Source organism: Neovison vison, chromosome 3, assembly GCF_020171115.1.
Source record: "Neovison vison isolate M4711 chromosome 3, ASM_NN_V1, whole genome shotgun sequence".
In the NCBI taxonomy this organism is placed as follows: domain Eukaryota; kingdom Metazoa; phylum Chordata; class Mammalia; order Carnivora; family Mustelidae; genus Neogale; species Neogale vison.
In genome coordinates this window covers 65,644,960-65,664,307 of record NC_058093.1, presented here as the reverse complement: position 1 = coordinate 65,664,307, position 19,348 = coordinate 65,644,960, and the positions used below count along the sequence as shown (strand labels likewise).

At 42.7% G+C, this 19,348-nt stretch overlaps 1 protein-coding gene across 2 annotated transcripts in view; it reads right to left on the bottom strand.

Moving 5' to 3' along the window:
* Window positions 1-11,667: 11,667 nt before the first annotated feature.
* The window catches only part of CERS6 (ceramide synthase 6), a 319,470-nt gene continuing 311,789 nt past the window's right edge, over window positions 11,668-19,348 (bottom strand). For both annotated transcript variants that reach the window (XM_044242267.1, XM_044242268.1), the window contains one exon: window positions 11,668-17,353. In XM_044242267.1, coding sequence (XP_044098202.1) covers window positions 17,201-17,353 — 153 coding nt within the window. In that variant the 3' untranslated portion in view covers window positions 11,668-17,200. The remainder of the gene's footprint in view (window positions 17,354-19,348) is intronic.

Genomic DNA, 19,348 nt, shown 5'->3' with positions numbered 1-19,348 from the left:
CCCTCAGACTGTTTTTCAGAGTCCATAGTCTCTCATGGTTCACCTCCCCTTCCAATTTACCCAAATTCCCTACTACTCTCTAACGCCCCTTGTCCTCCATGCTATTGGTTATGCTCCACAAATGAGTGAAACCATATGATAATTGACTCTCTCTGCTTGACTGATTTCACTCAGCATAATCTCTTCCAGTCCCATCCATGTTGCTACAAAAGTTGGATATTCGTCCTTTCTGATGGAGGCATAATACTCCATAGTGTATATGGACCACATCTTCCTTATCCATTCATCCGTTGAAGGGCATCTTGGTTCTTTCCATAGTTTGGCGACTGTGGCCATTGCTGCTATAAACATTGGGGTACAGATGGCCCTTCTTTTCACGACATCTGTATCTTTGGGGTAAATACCCAGGAGTGCAATTGCAGGGTCGTAGGGAAGCTCTATTTTTAATTTCTTGAGGAATCTCCACACTGTTCTCCAAAGAGGCTGCACCAACTTGCATTCCCACCAACAGTGTAAGAGGGTTCCCCTTTCTCCACATCCTCTCCAACACATGTTGTTTCCTGTTTTGTTAATTTTGGCCATTCTAACTGGTGTAAGGTGATATCTCAATGTGGTTTTAATTTGAATCTCCCTGAGGGCTAATGATGATGAGCATTTTTTCATGTGTCTGATAGCCATTTGTATTTCTTGATTGGAGAAGTGTCTGTTCATATCTTCTGCCCATTTTTTGATGTGTTTGTCTGTTTCGTGTGGGTTGAGTTTGAGGAGTTCATTATAGATCCTGGATATCAACCTTTTGTCTGTACTGTCATTTGCAAATATCTTCTCCCATTCCGTGGGTTGCCTCTTTGTTTTTTTGACTGTTTCCTTTGCTGTGCAGAAGCTTTTGATTTTGATGGAGTCCCAGAAGTCTATTTTCGCTTTTGTTTCCTTTGCCTTTGGAGACGTATCTTGAAAGAAGTTGCTGTGGCTGATATCGAAGAGATTACTGCCTATGTTCTCCTCTAAGATTCTGATAGATTCCTGTCTCACGTTGAGGTCTTTTATCCATTTTGAGTTGATCTTTGTGTACGGTGTAAGAGAATGGTCGAGTTTCATTCTTCTACATATAGCTGTCCAGTTTTCCCAGCACCATTTATTGAAGAGACTGTCTTTTTTCCACTGTATATTTTTTCCTGTTTTGTCGAAGATTAATTGACCATAGAGTTGAGGGTCCATATCAGGGCTCTCTACTCTGTTCCACTGGTCTATGTGTCTGTTTTTATGCCAGTACCATGCTGTCTTGGTGATCACAGCTTTGTAATAAAGCTTGAAATCAGGTAAGGTGATGCCGCCAGCTTTATTTTTGTTTTTCAACGTTTCCTTAGCGATTCGGGGTCTCTTCTGATTCCATACAAATTTTTGGATTATTTGCTCCAGCTCTTTGAAGAATGCCGGTGGAATTTTGATCGGAATGGCATTAAAAGTATAGATTGCTCTAGGCAGTATAGACATTTTAACGATGTTTATTCTTCCGATCCAAGAGCATGGAATGGTCTTCCATCTTTTTGTGTCTTCTTCAATTTCTTTCATGAGTGTTCTATAGTTCCTCAAGTATAGATCCTTTACCTCTTTAGTTAGGTTTATTCCCAGGTATCTTATGGTTCTTGGTGCTATAGTAAATGGAATCGATTCTCTCATTTCCCTTTCTGTATTTTCCTTGTTAGTGTATAAGAAAGCCACTGATTTCTGCACATTGACTTTGTATCCTGCCACGCTGCTGAATTGCTGTATGAGTTCTAGTAGTTTGGGGGTGGAGTCTTTTGGGTTTTCCATATAAAGAATCATGTCATCTGCGAAGAGAGAGAGTTTGACTTCTTCATTACCAATTTGGATACCTTTTATTTCTCTCTGTTGTCTGATTGCTGTTGCTAGGACTTCTAATACTATGTTGAACAAGAGTGGTGAAAGTGGGCATCCTTGTCTTGTTCCTGATCTCAACGGGAAGGCTGCAAGCTTTTTCCCATTGAGGATGATATTTGCTGTGGGTCTTTCATAGATAGATTTGATGAGGTTCAGGAATGTTCCCTCTATCCCTATACTTTGAAGCGTTTTAATCAGGAACGGATGTTGGATTTTGTCAAATGCTTTTTCTGCATCAATTGAGAGGACCATGTGGTTCTTCTCTCTTCTCCTATTAATTTGTTGTATCACATTGATTGATTTACGAATGTTGAACCATCCTTGTAGCCCAGGGATGAATCCCACCTGATCATGGTGGATAATCTTTTTAATGTGTTGTTGGATCCTGTTGGCTAGGATCTTGTTGAGAATCTTAGCATCCATATTCATCAGTGATATTGGTCTGAAATTCTCCTTTTTGGTATGGTCCTTGCCTGGTTTGGGGATCAGGGTAATGCTGGCTTCATAGAAAGAGTCTGGAAGTTTTCCTTCTGCTTCAATTTTTTGAAACAGCTTCAGGAGAATAGGTGTTATTTCTTCTTGGAAGGTTTGGTAGAATTCCCCAGGGAATCCGTCAGGTCCTGGGCTCTTGTTTTTTGGGAGATTTTTGATCACTGCTTCAATCTCGTTATTAGATATCGGTCTATTCAGGTTGTCGATTTCTTCCTGGTTCAATTTTGGTAGTTTATATTTTTCCAGGAATGCATCCATTTCATCAAGGTTGCTAAGCTTATTGGCATATAACTGTTCGTAGTAACTTCTGATGATTGTTTCTACTTCCTTGGTGTTAGTTGTGATCTCTCCCCTTTCATTCATAATTTTATGAATTTGGGATTTCTCTCTTTTCTTTTGGATTAGTGTAGCCAGCGGCTTATCGATCTTATTGATTCTTTCAAAAAACCAGCTTCTAGTTTCATTGATACGTTCTACTGTATCTCTGGTTTCTCCCTCATTGATCTCAGCTCTAATCTTGATGATTTCCCTTCTTATGTGTGGAGTTGGTTTGATTTGTTGTTGATCCTCCAGTTCTTTAAGGTGTAGAGACAGCTGGTGTGTTCTGGATTTTTCAATTTTTTTGAGCAAGGCTTGGATGGCTATATATTTTCCCCTTAGGACCGCCTTTGCTGTATCCCATAGGTTTTGGACCGAAGTGTCTTCATTCTCATTGGTTTCCATGAATTGTTTCAGTTCTTCTTTGATCTCCTGGTTGATCCAAGCATTCTTAAGCAAGGTGGTCTTTAGCTTCCAGGTGTTTGAGTTCCTTCGGAACTTTTCCTTGTGATTGAGCTCCAGTTTCAAAGCATTGTGATCTGAGAATATGCAGGGAATAATCTCAGTCTTTTGGTATCGGCTGAGTCCTGATTTGTGACCCAGTATGTGGTCTATTCTGGAGAAGGTTCCGTGTGCACTTGAGAAGAATGAGTATTCTGCTGTTTTAGGGTGGAATGTTCTGTATATATCTATGAGGTCCATCTGGTCCAATGTGTCGTTCAATGCTCTTGTTTCTTTATTGATTTTCTGCTTCGATGATCTGTCTAATTCTGAAAGAGGCGTGTTAAGATCACCTACGATTAGTGTATTCATATCAATATGACTCTTTATCTTGATTAACAGTTTTCTTAAGTAATTGGCTGCTCCCATATTGGGAGCATAGATATTTACAATTGTTAGATCATCTTGGTGGATAGTCCCTTTAAGGATTATGTAGTGTCCTTCTGTATCTCTGACTACAGTCTTTAGTTTGAAGTCTAATTTATCTGATATGAGAATCGCTACCCCAGCCTTCTTTTGAGTCCCATTGGCATGAAAGATGCTTCTCCACCCCTTCACTTTCAGTCTGCGTGTATCTTTAGGTTCAAAATGGGTCTCTTGTAGACAGCATATGGATGGGTCCTGTCGTTTTATCCAATCTGCAACCCTGTGCCGTTTTATGGGTGCATTGAGGCCATTCACATTGAGAGTGATTATTGATAGATACGTTTTTATTGACATCGAGTTACCTTTGAAGTCTTTCTTTCTGTAGACTGTCTCTATATTTCTGTTCAATGCTATTCTTGGGATTTTTCCTCTTTTATAGAACCCCCCTTAATATTTCCTGCAGTATCGGCTTGGTGGTTGCATAGTCTTTTAAGTCTTGCCGGTCTTGGAAACTCTTTATCTCTCCATCCATTTTGAATGTCAGTCTTGCTGGATAAAGTATTCTTGGCTGCATGTTCTTCTCATTTAGTGCCCTGAATATATCTTGCCAGCCTCTTCTGGCTTGCCAGGTCTCTGTGGACAGGTCTGACGTTATTCTGATGGGCTTCCCTCTGTAAGTAAGGAGCCTCTTTGCCCTGGCAGCTTTCAAGAGATTATACCTACAATTATAATTTCTCAATTTGACTATCAGGTGTCGTGATGTTTTTTTGGAGTGTATAATCTTGGGTGGAGACCGTTCAGCCTCTAGTACATGAACGCTGGTTTCATTCGCGAGATTCGGAAAGTTTTCATGAAGGACTTGTTCCACGACATCTTCTAGACTTCTTTCTTTCTCCTCCCCTTCAGGAATTCCAATAATTCTGACGTTGGAACGCTTCATGGCATCACTTATTTCCCTAATTCTGCTTTCGTGGGATCTAAGCTGTTTGTTCCAGGCTTCCTCCTGATCCTTTCTCTCTATCTGTTTGTCTTCCAGATCACTAATTCTATCTTCTGTCTCAGTTACCCTAGCTTTGAGAGAGTTTAGATTGGATTGGAACTCATTGAGAGCATTGTGGACCTCCTCCCTGGTAGCTTTAAGCTCCGCCCTAAGATTGTGAACATCCTGTCTGGTCGCTTTCAGTTCGGCTCTAATCAATTCTGTTTGGTCATCCATGGCTTTCTCCAACCTAGCTATTGCCTGGATAATTGTTAGCCTGAATTCTCTTTCCGACATATTGTCTATGTTGATAGCCGTTAGCTCTGTTGTGGAAGGTCCATCCTCTGTATTTTTCTTCTGTTGGGCATTCCTCCTCCTAGTCATTTTGGTGGGAGAAGACTGAACAGATGTAGCTGGATGTATCAACTCTGGTGCAGTCAAGGTGCACCCTGGAACACTTCCTGATCTCCGTCTCAGAAGCCTCAGTCTGGGTGCAGAAGCTGAATAAATTCCCCCTTGGATGCTGGCAGTGCAGGTTCCAAGTTAAAGACCCTGGGGGCGCAGGATCTTTTGCTCGTCCCCAAAGCCAAGGCAGTGGCGGCTGTCTGGGAGCTCCTGACCGCCAGAGAGGTTCCAAGCAGCGATCGCACACTGAGATTTTGCCGCTGGCCGGGGCTGGGAGTGCCCGGCTTGCGCGCACCTCTTTTCAGAGGCGGCTGTGGGTCGGGAACGGGGCGCTGGTCCGTAAGCCGCAGGCTGGGCTTTTGCGCGCCTCTGTCCGGGGAAGAGTTTCGCGGGCGCGAGGCTTAGACTTTGAAACAATGGCCCGGGTCTAGAAGCGCCCCAGGGCCTTAGAAACCCAGGAGAGCTGGAGCGACGTGCACGCGCATCTCAAGCTTTGTGGTAGGGCTAGCGCGCGTTCTGCAGACCGGCTCCCATCCCCTCACAGGAGCCGGAACCCCGCGCTCTGGGGCACGCTGGCGGCTTAGGGACCAGGAGCCGGTTTCTCCGCCGCACTCTCTCTGCTTCCGCGCCGGGGAGGCCGTCTGGGACCGGGGACTCAAGCCCCTGTCCCTAGCCGCCCCGATTCCCACAGTTTGCCCCCGCGATCCTTTGCTCTTTTGGAGTGCTTTCAACCAGTCTCCGAGTTAATGCTGGTCCCCAGACGCAGGGCACTCTCGCTCGTATCGGGGTATTACTTTCCCACCGGTCGCCTCTGGTGGCTCCCTCCCCCTTTTGTTTATCTTCCGATCTCAGTCCGCTGTTCCCATTCCGCTTTACCTGCTCACTGGCGTCTTCTGCCCCTGTAGAGATCCAGACGTGTATAATTCTGATCTCAGGCTGATTTCATGGGTGATCAGAGTTCTTTGGTAGGTAATCAGCTCACTTTGGGGTACCAGCTGAAAAGACGCCTCTTCCTAGTACCCCGCCATCTTGTCCCCCCTGTCATAGACTTTTATCTGCATAACAGAATAAGTATCATTTCTTTCAGTGCCCCCTTGATTTATTAAGATAATCACTGCTTGTGATCAGCCTCTCTAACTGGATGGAGAGCCCCTTCTCTCCACAGCTTTGCCTCTGGCTTATTTGTATCTCTCACAATGCCCCACACTTGGCTCATGGAGAATTGTGCTCAGTGCACACACTGACTTCATTTCAATGTACATTTTATTGAATTCGTTAGTGCTGTGGTTCTGTGTGTTTGCAGCTAACATGGTATACACTGTTTTGTACCTCCTCAGAAATGACTTACAAGTGAATAACCAAGAAATGGTAGTGGGTATATAGTATGTCAGAGATCTGTTCTATGAATAGTCTAGTGCCTTCAACAGAGAGAGAACACTATTTTTAAAGACTCTAGGGACCCTTTTGAGCTCATCTTTGGTGATATGGCTCCAACTGGCCTAGCATCCTATACATTGTTTGCTGGCTGGCTGACTGGGTAGTTACTAGCATCCTGGTTGAACAAAATTAATAGGAACTGAGAGTTTAATCCTGATGAATCTAACTTACTGTTATGACTCCCCCAAAAGAGGGCTGGTGACTGCTGTTTTATTTCCTAGACATTCCTCATCTGTAGTACCCCATCCCTCACTCACCCCATAGGAATATTTTCCTATGAGATTTCCAGCCCATTCTTAAAATCCAAACCACTGAAGAACTAGTTTTACAACCTACATATCTTCTCTCCTTCTAGTCAGCAATGCACTGAATTATTGAACTGCTTGCACTGATGCCTTTTAAACCTGTGTTCTGGCTTATACCTTGGCACTTGCCAGCTCCTTGGGTGAAGTTGGAGAAGGAGGTGTGTGCTTTGTGAACTGGAACAAGACAGTGAACTTTGACAACTGAGTACAGTCATTGGCATAGAAGATTTATTGAGGATCTTTCCAAAGAAGGGCTGCTGGTGTAGTTGAGAGCCCTGAAATCTAATCTCAACAAGAGGGGGACTAGGGATAAAAACTACAGGGGTGGAAGTCTGAGATCTGTAAGGAGAATGAAAGCAGGTAGATAAGGAAAAAGCCAAGGACAGCTGAAATGCAGTAGGACTCAAAGCAGCCTGTCTTCAGAAACAAATGTAAACATTGGAAGAAGCATAAGGTACTGGGAAGGTATGTCTAAGTTTTGAAATCAATCAGGTCTGGGTCAAATCTCAACTCGACCACTTGTTAGTTGGGTGACAGGAAGTAAGTCACTCACTCTCCCGAGCCACAATCCCTGTTACCGATGACAGGTGGTGGAGGCATGCTGGTGAAGGCCTGGCCATGGCTTACCCAAATAGATAAACCCATGAATAAAACCCTGATTTGCAGCTTCTGCAAAACCAGGCAGGCTCACTCAGAAGCTGTAAAACCTACCAACAGCAAGGATGGTTGCTGGATGCACGCCTCCCCCAGAGGGGTGTTTTGGAAATGTCAGTCATCCATCAATATGCCGGCTCCGACCGGCCTTGGAACCACACAAAGAAAGGTTCGAACAGTAAGTAACAACAACAAAGAACGCCATTCAGTCAGGAAGTCTACCCTCTCCCTAAGGCTCTCCCCTGGCTGATGGCGGCCCATCAGTCATATTTTTCAAGCTGCTTTCCTCAGAGGAGACGTGGAGGCTCTTCCTGTCCCGGGTCTTAGCATCTTTGCAGCATAAGCTTCCACCTCTCGTTCTCTGCCCAGACTTAGTGTATTGCCTGTGGATTGAAGCCTCAGTAGCCCTTCGTCCTTTATTTCTTCCACATGCTCATCACCCCACCTGGTTATGGAGCGCCCAGCACAGCCCTGAAGTCACGACTGACCCACATGAAATTGGAGTGGTTTTCTCCATCATGGTTCGGATGGCCATGGTTTCTGTCTCATCAAAGAGGACAACAGACGAGATTGTGCTGCCCCTGCTTTGATCCCTGAAGGGTTTCCCATCACTCTTACCCTTGCTCTCCTCACCGTGGGACACAGGCCCTATGTGATCTGCCCCTTCCTAAACTTTAGAATGTGATCATCCACACTCTCCACTTTGTTTCTTTTGCTTCATCATATTGGCCTTCTTGCTGCAACTCGAAATTTCCAGTCTATTCCTGTCTTAGAGCCTTTGTGTTTCCGGCCCCCACTGCCTGGTCTGTGACCACCTAAGATCCTGCCCTGAGCAGCTCCTGTCCGTCAGGTCCCAGCCCAAGTCACCTGTCCATGAGGTGTCAGAGACCGTCCAGTCGGAAGAGCCCTGGAAGTCACCATATGACCACTTTGTTTCCTCATCACTTTTGTTCTTCATCACTGTGTGAAATTACCTTGTATGATGGGCAGACTTATGTCTCCCAAAATTCACGTTCAATTCCTAGCCCCTGTATCCCAGGAGGTAACTGTACTGGGAGACAGGGCTTTTAGGGAGATAATTAGGTAACTTTTCCATTTATGCATTCTGCTTACACATCCCTAAAAGCTCCAGAAATAGAGTGCATATATGAATCAATATTTATTGCAGAAGATAGAGGATGTTAACATTCTTCAAATTACAATACCCCTGAAACTTTGTTTTGTGCCCTTTTGTTGGAAAAAAAATGAAACTAATATAAAAATTTCATCAATGATGAAAAAGAGGTGATTAAGGTAAAATGAAGCCTTCAGGGGGAGCCCCAATCCAAGATGACTGCCATTCTTAAAAGAAGGGATTAGGACACAGACAGATGCACAGGGGAGTGACTGTGTGATGGCCCAGTGAAAAGACCAACTAAGAAGACAGGCTGTAGAAGAAATTAACCCTGCTGACTGGACTTCCAGCCTCCAGAACTGGGGAAAATAAATTGCTGGTGTTCAAGTCACCCAGCAACTTAACACTCGGCACTTCTTTGTTTTGTGTTTTCTTTCTCTTCCTAGATTGTCCCGTGAAAGAAGGAACCGTATCTGTATTCTCTACCCTTCCGTCCTCCATGCCATAACCATTCCTGGCACCTGGTGGGCCCTCTATAAATATTTTTAAGTGATCAAATGATGCAGTCAGGAACCCCAGCCTTTGTTGTTCAAGTTATCTTTGGCCATATTTTCATCATTCATTACGTTAAAGAAATAGCTCAGCCTCTTGGGTAAAGAATTGCTTCAAAAATTAGTCACAAGCACCAGAGCTTAGAGCTTTCACGATTCTGTTCCATGAGTGCTCCGGCAATTCAGCTCCTTCTCCTCAGTTCTTCTCTGTTTCTAGATACTTCTCCAGCCTCAGGCCTCCGTCGTCCTCCCCTGATGTGCTTTATCCCTGGGTCTGGGAGGCTGGTACCACAGACGGCTTCTCTAACTTGAGTGCGGCCACAACGCCTCTCGGCTGCTGTGCTGAGAGAAGCTGCGCCCCCCACCCCCCAGCACACACAACAGCAATGCCAAGCTCCGAGCCAGAGACCAAGTGCTTTCTCACGCTCATCTTGCTTCCTCAACAGAGGGCAGGTTAACTGATGTGGTAAGAGCTCGCATCTTACCAATGTTCTCGGAAGTGGGTTCATTTGTTTCTCCCACAAACATTTGCTGTGTGCCATTCTGTGCTAGGCTCCAGGTGGGAGCGCAGGAACGCCAACCTGATGCGGGCTCCTCTGTTTTCTCCCCACCAGTCTCTGCTCTAGCCAGTGAGGGACTGACCCCTACCACCTGCATCTTCTGTGGCTCCCACCGACAACTTTCTGAGTTCAGCCAATGGGGGCAGAGGCATGAGAAAGCAGGGAGAGAGGTGTCAGCGTCTTTGCTCCCCAGCCCACAGAACTGAGGCTCTCTCTCATTGGCATCTGGTCCCAGCCTAGGATGCTAACTGCTCCCCAAGCTTGCTGGCCTCTGGGCGCTTTACCTTTCCTAATCTTGCCCACTCCTGACAGAAGTCTTTCTTGAAGTTTCTCTCAAGGAATCATCTGACGATGACTTTCTGTTTCCTGTCTAGATAGTCTGTATCCTGACAGATACAGACTTTATATAATTTTTTTTAACTTCAGTGTTTATGAATGATAGAAACTTTGTTTCCTTGTGCTACAGCGGCTTTGGGGAGAATCAAGGGTGTGGCCCTCAGGCTTCGGTCACCACAGTCATTGGTTCTGAGGGATCACCTTGCATCCTGATAGATGCAGGTGTCCGACCCCCATGGCTGACTGTCATGCCGTCTGTCACTCTTGTCGGTACTGTGGCTGCTGCTCCTGGTGAAGCAAGTGCAGGGTTGGTGGAAGCAGAATCGGGGGCAGAAATACCATGTGCCGAAGCTTGATGTGGAAGCTCCAGGAGTCAGGGGCCCGGAGATGCTGAGCCATGATATGGCTAATTGCGAGATGATACTTTGCTTACAGAACTGGTAGAGTTCATGGCTTCCCAAAGTGGCATAGTAGCTTGTAGCCTATCTTTCTCTGCCTTGGAGGAATTTTGGTAGTTTCTTAGGTTAACTCATGCTTGCAATCAGATTGTGGTTGGGGGTGGCTATGGTATTTGTAAGATTTTTAATAGGGCATCTGCTTTATTTTCCATAATACTGGTGGGAGGATAGTGGGCTATCTGGTTGAACGTCAGTGCTATTTTATGGCTCTGGAGATATTAGATGACATAAGCTTAGAGCAGAAGAGCGGCCAGGGAAGACAGTGTTACACAGGAAATGCAGAGAAAGAGGGAAAGAAGCCCTAACAAAGGAGGGCATGGGCTCAGAGAACATATCAGTCAAGCTCCTTTGAGCTGTGCATATGCTGACAGAGATGGGTCTAGGTGTGTTGTGCTCTGGATGGTTTGTCCTAAGAGCTTCTTGTCATGATTTGGAAAAATAAGTGCAGTCTGATTATATGAACTGTTATCTCTATAAATAATATTTAATATTTTTCCAGAAAGAAGCACTACATATAAACGTAACATTAAAGTTCTTATATCTCAATTTCCAAAGAGATAGTGCAATATATATATATATATATATATATATCTCACAAATGTGTTAACTATGTTAAATTTAATATTTATTAAGTGGAGTACATGGTGTCAGATGGTGAACTGAAGCTCAGCAAGAGACCACAAGGGTTGTGACAGCAGGGTGAAGACTGGGACAGGGCTTGGGGCACATTCCTTCATTAGGATCTGTGAGTAGAGCGCTTTGGGCTTCCTGGGCTAAGGCTGGATGGGTCAATGCGAAAGAGTGGGATTTTGGTAAACCCCATCGTGGTCTTACGAGGGGCAACATAAGGCCTTCAAGGCGCTGGAAGGGGAGACTGTTGATCACAGGGGCTACTGAGGAGGTCATATCAGGGACTTGGATTTGCTTGTGAGTCTCAGGGCTGCCCTGCAGGGTGTGCACCTGTTTGAGAGGCTAGGGTCAGTTTAGGGTCCCTGCAGGGCACCAAAATGGATACTGGGGCAGCAATACTATGGAATAGCTTAGCTAAATTCCTGACAAGATAGAGATATATATGTTGTATGTTATATATATGTAGCCATATAGATATATATATGACATATAAATATAATACTACCTTTCCCGTAATCATAATGATAACTGGGATTTAAGGAAAGTTCGCAAGAAACTAGGGATAATGTGTGTCCTGAAATAAATCCTGTCCAGGATGACGAGACAAATTACCCACAGCAGCCCAAGAGCGCTTAGAGAAAATGTCACTGACACTTGACTCCTAATACTTATCTTTATTATGAAAAGTGTTTCCAAAGTAAAATGATCCTCATAATGATTGCTTCCAGAGATCAAGAATGAATAATTATATTTTCATATAAAAATCAGCAAAACACAGTAACAATACATAAAATAATTCTAATTGGCTAACAGTACATCATTCCATTTCTGACAGAGATGCTCAAGCACTGAATCGTCTTAAGAAAACAAGTTAAGCTTTTGTCACCTATCCTATTTCTCACTGCAAATTGAAAAAAAAAAATCAAATCCCTAACGAACCCTCTCCCCCTTTGCTTGGCCACAAATGGCTATGGAGGTAACTGATTCTATGGGCACACCAAGAGCTGATGAGAATCAGAGGCTTAGAGGCTTTACGAAACTTTTGGAAATCAAACTTGGAGGGGGTATTCCATCTTCAATGAGTCTCTAAGTTAAACTCCCAGAATTGCCACAGAACTGTTGCTATTATAGAGCTCATTTATCTTTGGCAACTAATCTTTAAAAGCCTCTAATTTTTTAAGGGCAGTTTTATGACAGTTTAGAAAAATTACTGTAGATCCAAGAGAAAAAAAAGATGATCTAAGTCTAATTTTTCACTTAACATAGAAATCATACCAACAGCTGTGGTCCCTGGTTTCCAGGCCATGCAACATATAGCAAAACAGGAAACCAAGCTTTCATGGGCCTCTGGAGGAAAACACAATTACATGGGCCCAATACTTTTTAAGAAAAATGGAATCAGTCGGAGAAAAGAAGTGTGGTCAACCACTGATCCAAAGTCTGTTGGGAAGCTGATGGCAGATAAGTGACAATATTTTGGTTTCTTCTTATCAAGAGTTCCAGGAGGCTGAGAGGAATGTGGGTGGATGAGATGAACAGATAGATCTTGGGCTAACCGACCCCTCCCATCAGTTCCTGGCAATCTTGAGAAGACCAGGTCTTGTGAAGATGCCAAATGACAGGCCATCTGGCTGCAGAGACTTTTATTTCTTTGAGCTGATGGGAGTCCTAGCTTGTGGCCCTTTGCTAAGCCATTCCTTTCAAAGGCTTCAAGGCTGAACTTCAGTTACAAAGACCTGGAAAAGGTTCAGGTTCTCCTTTCCGTGTCTGCGGAGCTTGTTCCTTATAATGCTTTAGGTCCTCTAATCAAGTTTTCTCCATGAAAACCAGCATCAGCGATGTTCCCTCTGAATATATATGAGAGACGTTAAAACTGCACACAGTGAACAAATGGATAGGCCTCCCCAGCGTCTACTGAGTGTCCCTTAGAGGAAGGGAGGGGACTGTATACATAAAGGCGGACCACACGGTCCTTCTCTGGCCTGCTTCCATCAAGAACTACTGTGGCCACAGTGAACCAGTACCAATTACTATCTGCGGCATTATGCATGACCCGAAGGACTGTTACGATTACTGAGGGTATTCCTTTCATGAACAGCATATGCTGGAGAGCAAGTGTAATAGCCAGAGCTAACTGCATTTTCTCATCCCACACTAGTTACCTAAAAACTGAAGCGGCTTGTCATCACTTTCTCATCAGGTTGAGTTTGACCTAATTTGGTTTTCTCTTAATTGCATGTTCTAAAGATTTCAGGGATACTATTTATCTACAGAGCAGAATCAGCCAAAGACAAAGAAAAAAAAAAAAAGTAAGCTAATTAGTATCATAAGACCTCAACTCTCACAGGAAATGTAAACATTTAACCTTTTGTTTCCAAAGGATTTCTTGAAGCCTCTCTGGACATTAATGACATCATCACATACACAAACAAACAGAATCTCTTAACACCTTTGGAATTATTCTGTACGCTTCAAATTAAGAAAAAACACTCAAATATTCAGGCAACTTTGGCATTAACATTCTGAGAAAGGGACAAAAATAACTATCAATACAGAGTCATGAACAGAATGGGAACAATCATGGGGGTCCATAAAGTCTTCTCAGAAGAGCTCTTTTGCAAAGATTCAGGTAAACTGAAATCTCCTTTTTGACATCAGCCCAAATAACGATGAGGTTCAAACACAAGAAGTGGGGGATCCAGGCCCTTCCTGCCTCATGTGAAAGCATGTAGTTCACTCAAACCCAACCTCTACCAAATACTCAGAATGGAAAGTTGGCAACAGAATGAGACATTTTGAGGATCACCCACCATTTTGGCTAAACATGGTCTGATTTTATCTCACTACAGAGTGATTTCTCTCACCCAACTTCTTGCTTTCTTTGGGGAGTCTACCTTTCTTCCTAGCCCACCATTCTCTGATACCTGTTTCATTATCTGATGGTACCTCAGGACACCATCTGTCTAGCAGCCTGGCAGGAGTTGGATGATAACAAAACCTTGGGGTGAAACAGCACCTATATGCATTTTCCCCAACATTCAGCTTAATCATCCAAAATACTGACAGTTATTCAATTCTCCACATATGTACCACTAAATTTGGAAATGTGAACTACATTCGGCTTATATGCTGACCTTAGGCCCTCTGTGATCTTAGCCTGAGGCAAGAGAAAGGATCCTACCGACTCTCATCTGGGTGAGTGGCATGAACAGGAAGTTGAGAGGGAGGTGGGAAGTTTCTCTTATATACAGTGGATAGTTTTTATGAAAAGAATATAGATAAGCATGAGTCAGTGCTCTTTTGGTTTTATGTTTTTGGAGAAACATAAATGTACATACATAGATCACACACTGTCATATCATTTATTGACCCACGGCCAAATTCTACTTGTTTTCTACTTTTTTTTCTCCACTAAGAGATCTAGAAAAGCTATATAGCATTAGAGAATAAAATATTACTTTTTCTAGACTCCTTCCTACACACCCCTTGGTATCCTGGAAGGGTTTGAATATGACCAGGAGGAAGGAGCTATCAACACGGGCTAAGGTAATCAATGGGAAACAACACTGTCAGTAACCTACAGCTGCATATACAAAATGCACTTCCAAAGCTATGACCTGGCACAAGTAGAAGATAAGATATCTCACATATTTTTCTCTCTCGGTCTTATCATGCCACCATGATAAGGGGGAGGAGTAGAAAGAAATACATTATTTTGCATCTTAACAGGTCTACAAACACCACTTTGATTAATCAAAAAGAACTCTTTGCCCTAAAATGCAAAATTAAATAAAAATCTATAGATACATAGGTGACTGTGTTAAGTGAACGTCACTGGTCACTGAAGCTCCGAGTGTTCTCAGTCCTCCTTCCAAGGGACTTTTGGGAAAAATAAAAAATTGCTTAGATTTGCCTTTGCTAAGGACAGACTTGGTTTACGTCTTTCCATGCAACTGCCCCAAACCATTAATTTACGAGCCAATCTTTTGAAATTATTCTTCTGTGGCAGAGTATTAGATGACCCGAATTTGAACACATGGTGGTTCTCTGGTTTATTTCTCCCTTTTGAAGACTTGCCCCAGACACTACAGCAAGGTACAATTCACTTTTCTTCCCCACAGTTTAGTTGATAAGAAAGGAAACTTGCACCGTCTCAACATTTTTCAGCTGTAATATGCTGTTTCATTTTATATATCTGCATTTTAGCAGATGTTCAGATGACTAACAAGAATTTTTGATGTTTTATGACTGGTCCCAAACCATCCACAAATTACACTCCCAAACATACCCCTGTTTTGTGAAATAAAGTAACAAGGTTTTATGAGAAGAATTAGTTGCTTCGTTTTCTCAATAAACAAGCAGACATATGTCTAAGGCTCTTCAATTATCATTATGGGCCTTTTCAGAAACAGACTATTTCATATATAGGTGGGGAAAGATTTAATATTACGGTGGGAGGTTTTTTCTGCTTGGGGGCATTATCTTAATTATTAACTCAGAGATTGCAAATTGTGGGCACAAAGATTTATTTCAATTTTTTCAAAAGTTTGAATCGAATGTGAATGGTTGTAGGACATGCACTCCTTAGTATTTCTGATGCTGCGGTCTTTACTATCCCCTAACTCACACATTTATGCTATTTACTACATTGCGGTGTTAGACTCTTGTTTTGTTTTTTTTATGAAATAAGTGTTTGTAATACCTTTTTATTCCCCCTTACTAAAAGTTGGAAGGGAAGAGATAAAATCTTTGGTTTATGTGAATGGTTTTCTTATTTATACATAAACAACACTGCTGTGTCAGGAGACTATAGCAACTTATTTTCAGCAGCTTTCTCATTGCTGATATTGCCATAGTTCAGTAGAATTTAATTATTTTTTTTTGGAAATAGCTCCGTTTGAATAAAAACTCCTGGAAACCGAACAAGTCTTCAAAGAAGCAAACCAGAGGGCTTCAGGTGCAACACCGCTCAGTTTCTAGCAACAGGAGAGTCAGTCTGGGTCATATTTAAGGAGAAAAGACAAACAGTAAAATTGTCCTTCTCCCATTGGCTTTATTTTGCTCAGAAAAATCCAAACACCAAGATCAAATACTAGATAGCGCACTTCCTCGAATGCTGGCTGCAAGAAAGTGCTTTGGGCTACGGCTGACCTTTGCCAGCTGTTCAAAGTCTCCTTTGCTGCGCCAAAATATGCTTAGCTTCTTTTTTTTTTTCATGACATGACAGGAGATTGTGGCAATTATAGGGGTAGTGCTGAAATCTGGTTGAAATCAGCCTTCTCTTTCTGTTATTCTCAGAGCATGGGACAAATTCCCAATAGTAAGAGCAATTTCATTGTCTCTAACTATGACCTTAAGCAAAGGTCCTCCTTCAGAGCCAGAGCACTGACCTCATAAGAGGGAATAAAAACAACAACAACAAAAACACACAAACACACACAAACCTCTGTAACCTACAAAGTTCATCTCCAGCTGGCTACCGTACTCACTGGGGATATCCTGGCCGTGTGCACAAGAAATGATGTCTATTCCATAGCAATTTAATACAAAACAATTTTTTAAAGTTCTCAAAAAACCATAGTCTTCAATTTGAGCTGTGCAAATCGACCATGAAGAGTGGCAATTAAAAAGCCTAGCTCATCCTGCTGAAACTTTACACAGGGAAAATGGTCACTGAGGCTATATAGGCAATTTCAAAACCGGCACAGTAACACAAAGAAAGCAAACCTATTCGGAGCAGTACGAGAATCTTGCACTGGGTTTTGCGTGCTCTAAGTGACAAGGTAAGCTGAGACTCCTATCAAACTGAGTTACAGCAATAGAAAGGGGTAGAAGCACATGGAGCATCTCCCTCACTGTCATGAACCCAGAGAGTAAAAGGGGTGAGGAAACCCTCTTTTGTCCACAGATTTACAAACAAAAAAGAAATATAAATAATATTCTAAGACAGTACAAATGCAAATACTGTTCCCTTGTGTCAATCACATACAGCATGCCTACGTAGAGAGAATGGTAATTCTTCTTCATTCACAGACAGGACATATGGCAGTGCACTATTCAAAATGCTTTGATAATCCTAATTTTTTTTTTTTTCTGGTGCTGAGATATAATGAAAGGAACTGCATTTGCAACTTATTAAATACTTCCAGGAACAAACAGTTCACTTTGTTCGGGACTTGTAGTTTTGAGGAACTAATCATCCACGGAGCAAGACCCAGTCAGGAGGTACCCGTTGGTACCGCTGGTCCCATTGGTGGTGGTCGCCGTGTGAGGGTTCTTCCCTGGAGGTTCGGAGTCTTCCTCATCTGAGCTGGACTCGATATCACTTCGGTCGTCCTTGGACACCTGTGGAATACAAGAAGGTGCATGTAACCAGCTCCTAAGGAATCATCAAGGAATGGCATGGTCAGAAGAGTAAGCGTAATCATCCATGAAGGGAAACAGATGCAAACGTGAAAAATCTAAGAGGATAGGTACACTGCCGTAATAGTTAGTTCTCCTGCAGGGGAGATATGCAATTTGGGTGAGGAAGTCAGTTATTGAGGAATGGAATGTAGGTGGGTTTAGGTATTACAGGGGCCTAGGCATTAAGGTACCTTTGCACAGTGAGAATGTACTAGATCCTGAAGCCCACTCTTACTGATAAGGTGACGTATTATAAAATTGGAATGAATAAAAACTCATTTTTATTCACATTCCCCACAAGAATCCCGTAAAGGATTCGCTGCACTAATGGAGGGATACACTAGCTCAGATAATTTAAAGCATCATTCTTGTTTGGCTTTGTAATATATTATTTTATGACTTAATTTGTTTTTCTCTCCTGTCTGCTAAAATTAAGTAGAAATTTTGTTTTATATACTATGTAACAACTCATGGAGGCAGGAGGCATTTTTGGAACCTGCTGGGTGAGGTCTAGTTTAAAATTAGATTATAATTTTAAAATCTCTTAAAATTTAAAAAATTTAAAATTTTTAAAATCTAGTTTAAAAGTAGATTTCCCAAAGAAAATCTACTGACCAGATCATCACAACTGGACTTCCATCATTCCAGAGTTCTTCAATCCTCTACCCAGTCTCATTATGTAAGGAGGATAGCAAGCTCAGGCACCAGCATATGTGCTATTATAAAGGACAAAGTCACAGTCTAGCAAGGAAGTAATTTAGGGAGAGATTAAGAAAACACTCAACTGCTTTTAAAATTAAAATAGTTTGAACCTCCTACTCCATCCGTCTAAATTATGGTAAGCATTTTTACCCAACATGCCTGAGGGCCTCTGAGTAACTGAGCCCTGTTCACTTGTTTTTCCAGTCGGGAGGCTAAAGGGAGCTGGAGGCCTGGCGGCCTGGCTTCCTCAAAGCTTCCCCAAATCGAGCTGCCTGTCTTTCTCTAAGAAGTGCGCTGGCAGTCTCCTGGGAGGTGTATCTGAATGAACTGGGGGCTTTTTCACATCACGTCCTCCCTGTGCCCCCTATGCCGCCCACTGGAGAGACCACTGTGGCTTCAGGACAACGTCATCTCTGTCAGGTGGGTGGGGAAGAGGCCGTGTGAGAGCTCAGAACTGCTGCTCCTTTCTCACCAGAAACAACCAAGTAAAAATGGTACAAATGGACTGCATTCCAATGCCCCTCAGATTAGACTGAATGCACACGGACAAGACTATTTAGATACTGAAAGACCAAAAGGACTGAATTGTTTAGGGTACTCCAAGACTATTAGATACTGAAAGTCTCCAAGACTATTTAGATACTGAAAGACCAAAAGGACTGAATTGTTTAGGGTACTTGAACTTAACAAACATGGGTCACAAAGACAGCATGAGAGTAAAGCCCCACGACATTGAGACATCCATTAATCATAAATTAAGCTGGTAATAGGAAAGAAAACTCCAGTTTCAGAGAGTGATCAATTTACATCTACATGCTTGGGTTAGATGATTTTTAATTGTATTTGGGGAAAAACAAATGCAAATGATGCTTATGTCACTTTGAAGGAAAGGAATAATTTAGAAGGTCTCAAAGTAACCCATAGAAAAACAGAATTCTTAACCCATGGCCAAGATGAATCTAACGGTCCTAGGTGAACAGCAAGGGCAGATATTCTGAAGCCTGGCTTCTGCAATGAGATTAATAATCGTCTCTTGGTAAGACTGTGTCTGCTGGAAAGAGCAATGCAGTAAGGATACAAGTAATCGGATCCACCTGTCCTTGGTTACTGTTACCATGAGGACAGCACTGTGCATATTGATGTAATTTGTATCCAGAGGAGGAAAAGGAGTGTTTAACAGAAATACAGGTGCTCATTTTTTTTTATTGTGTTATGTTGGCCACCATACAATAC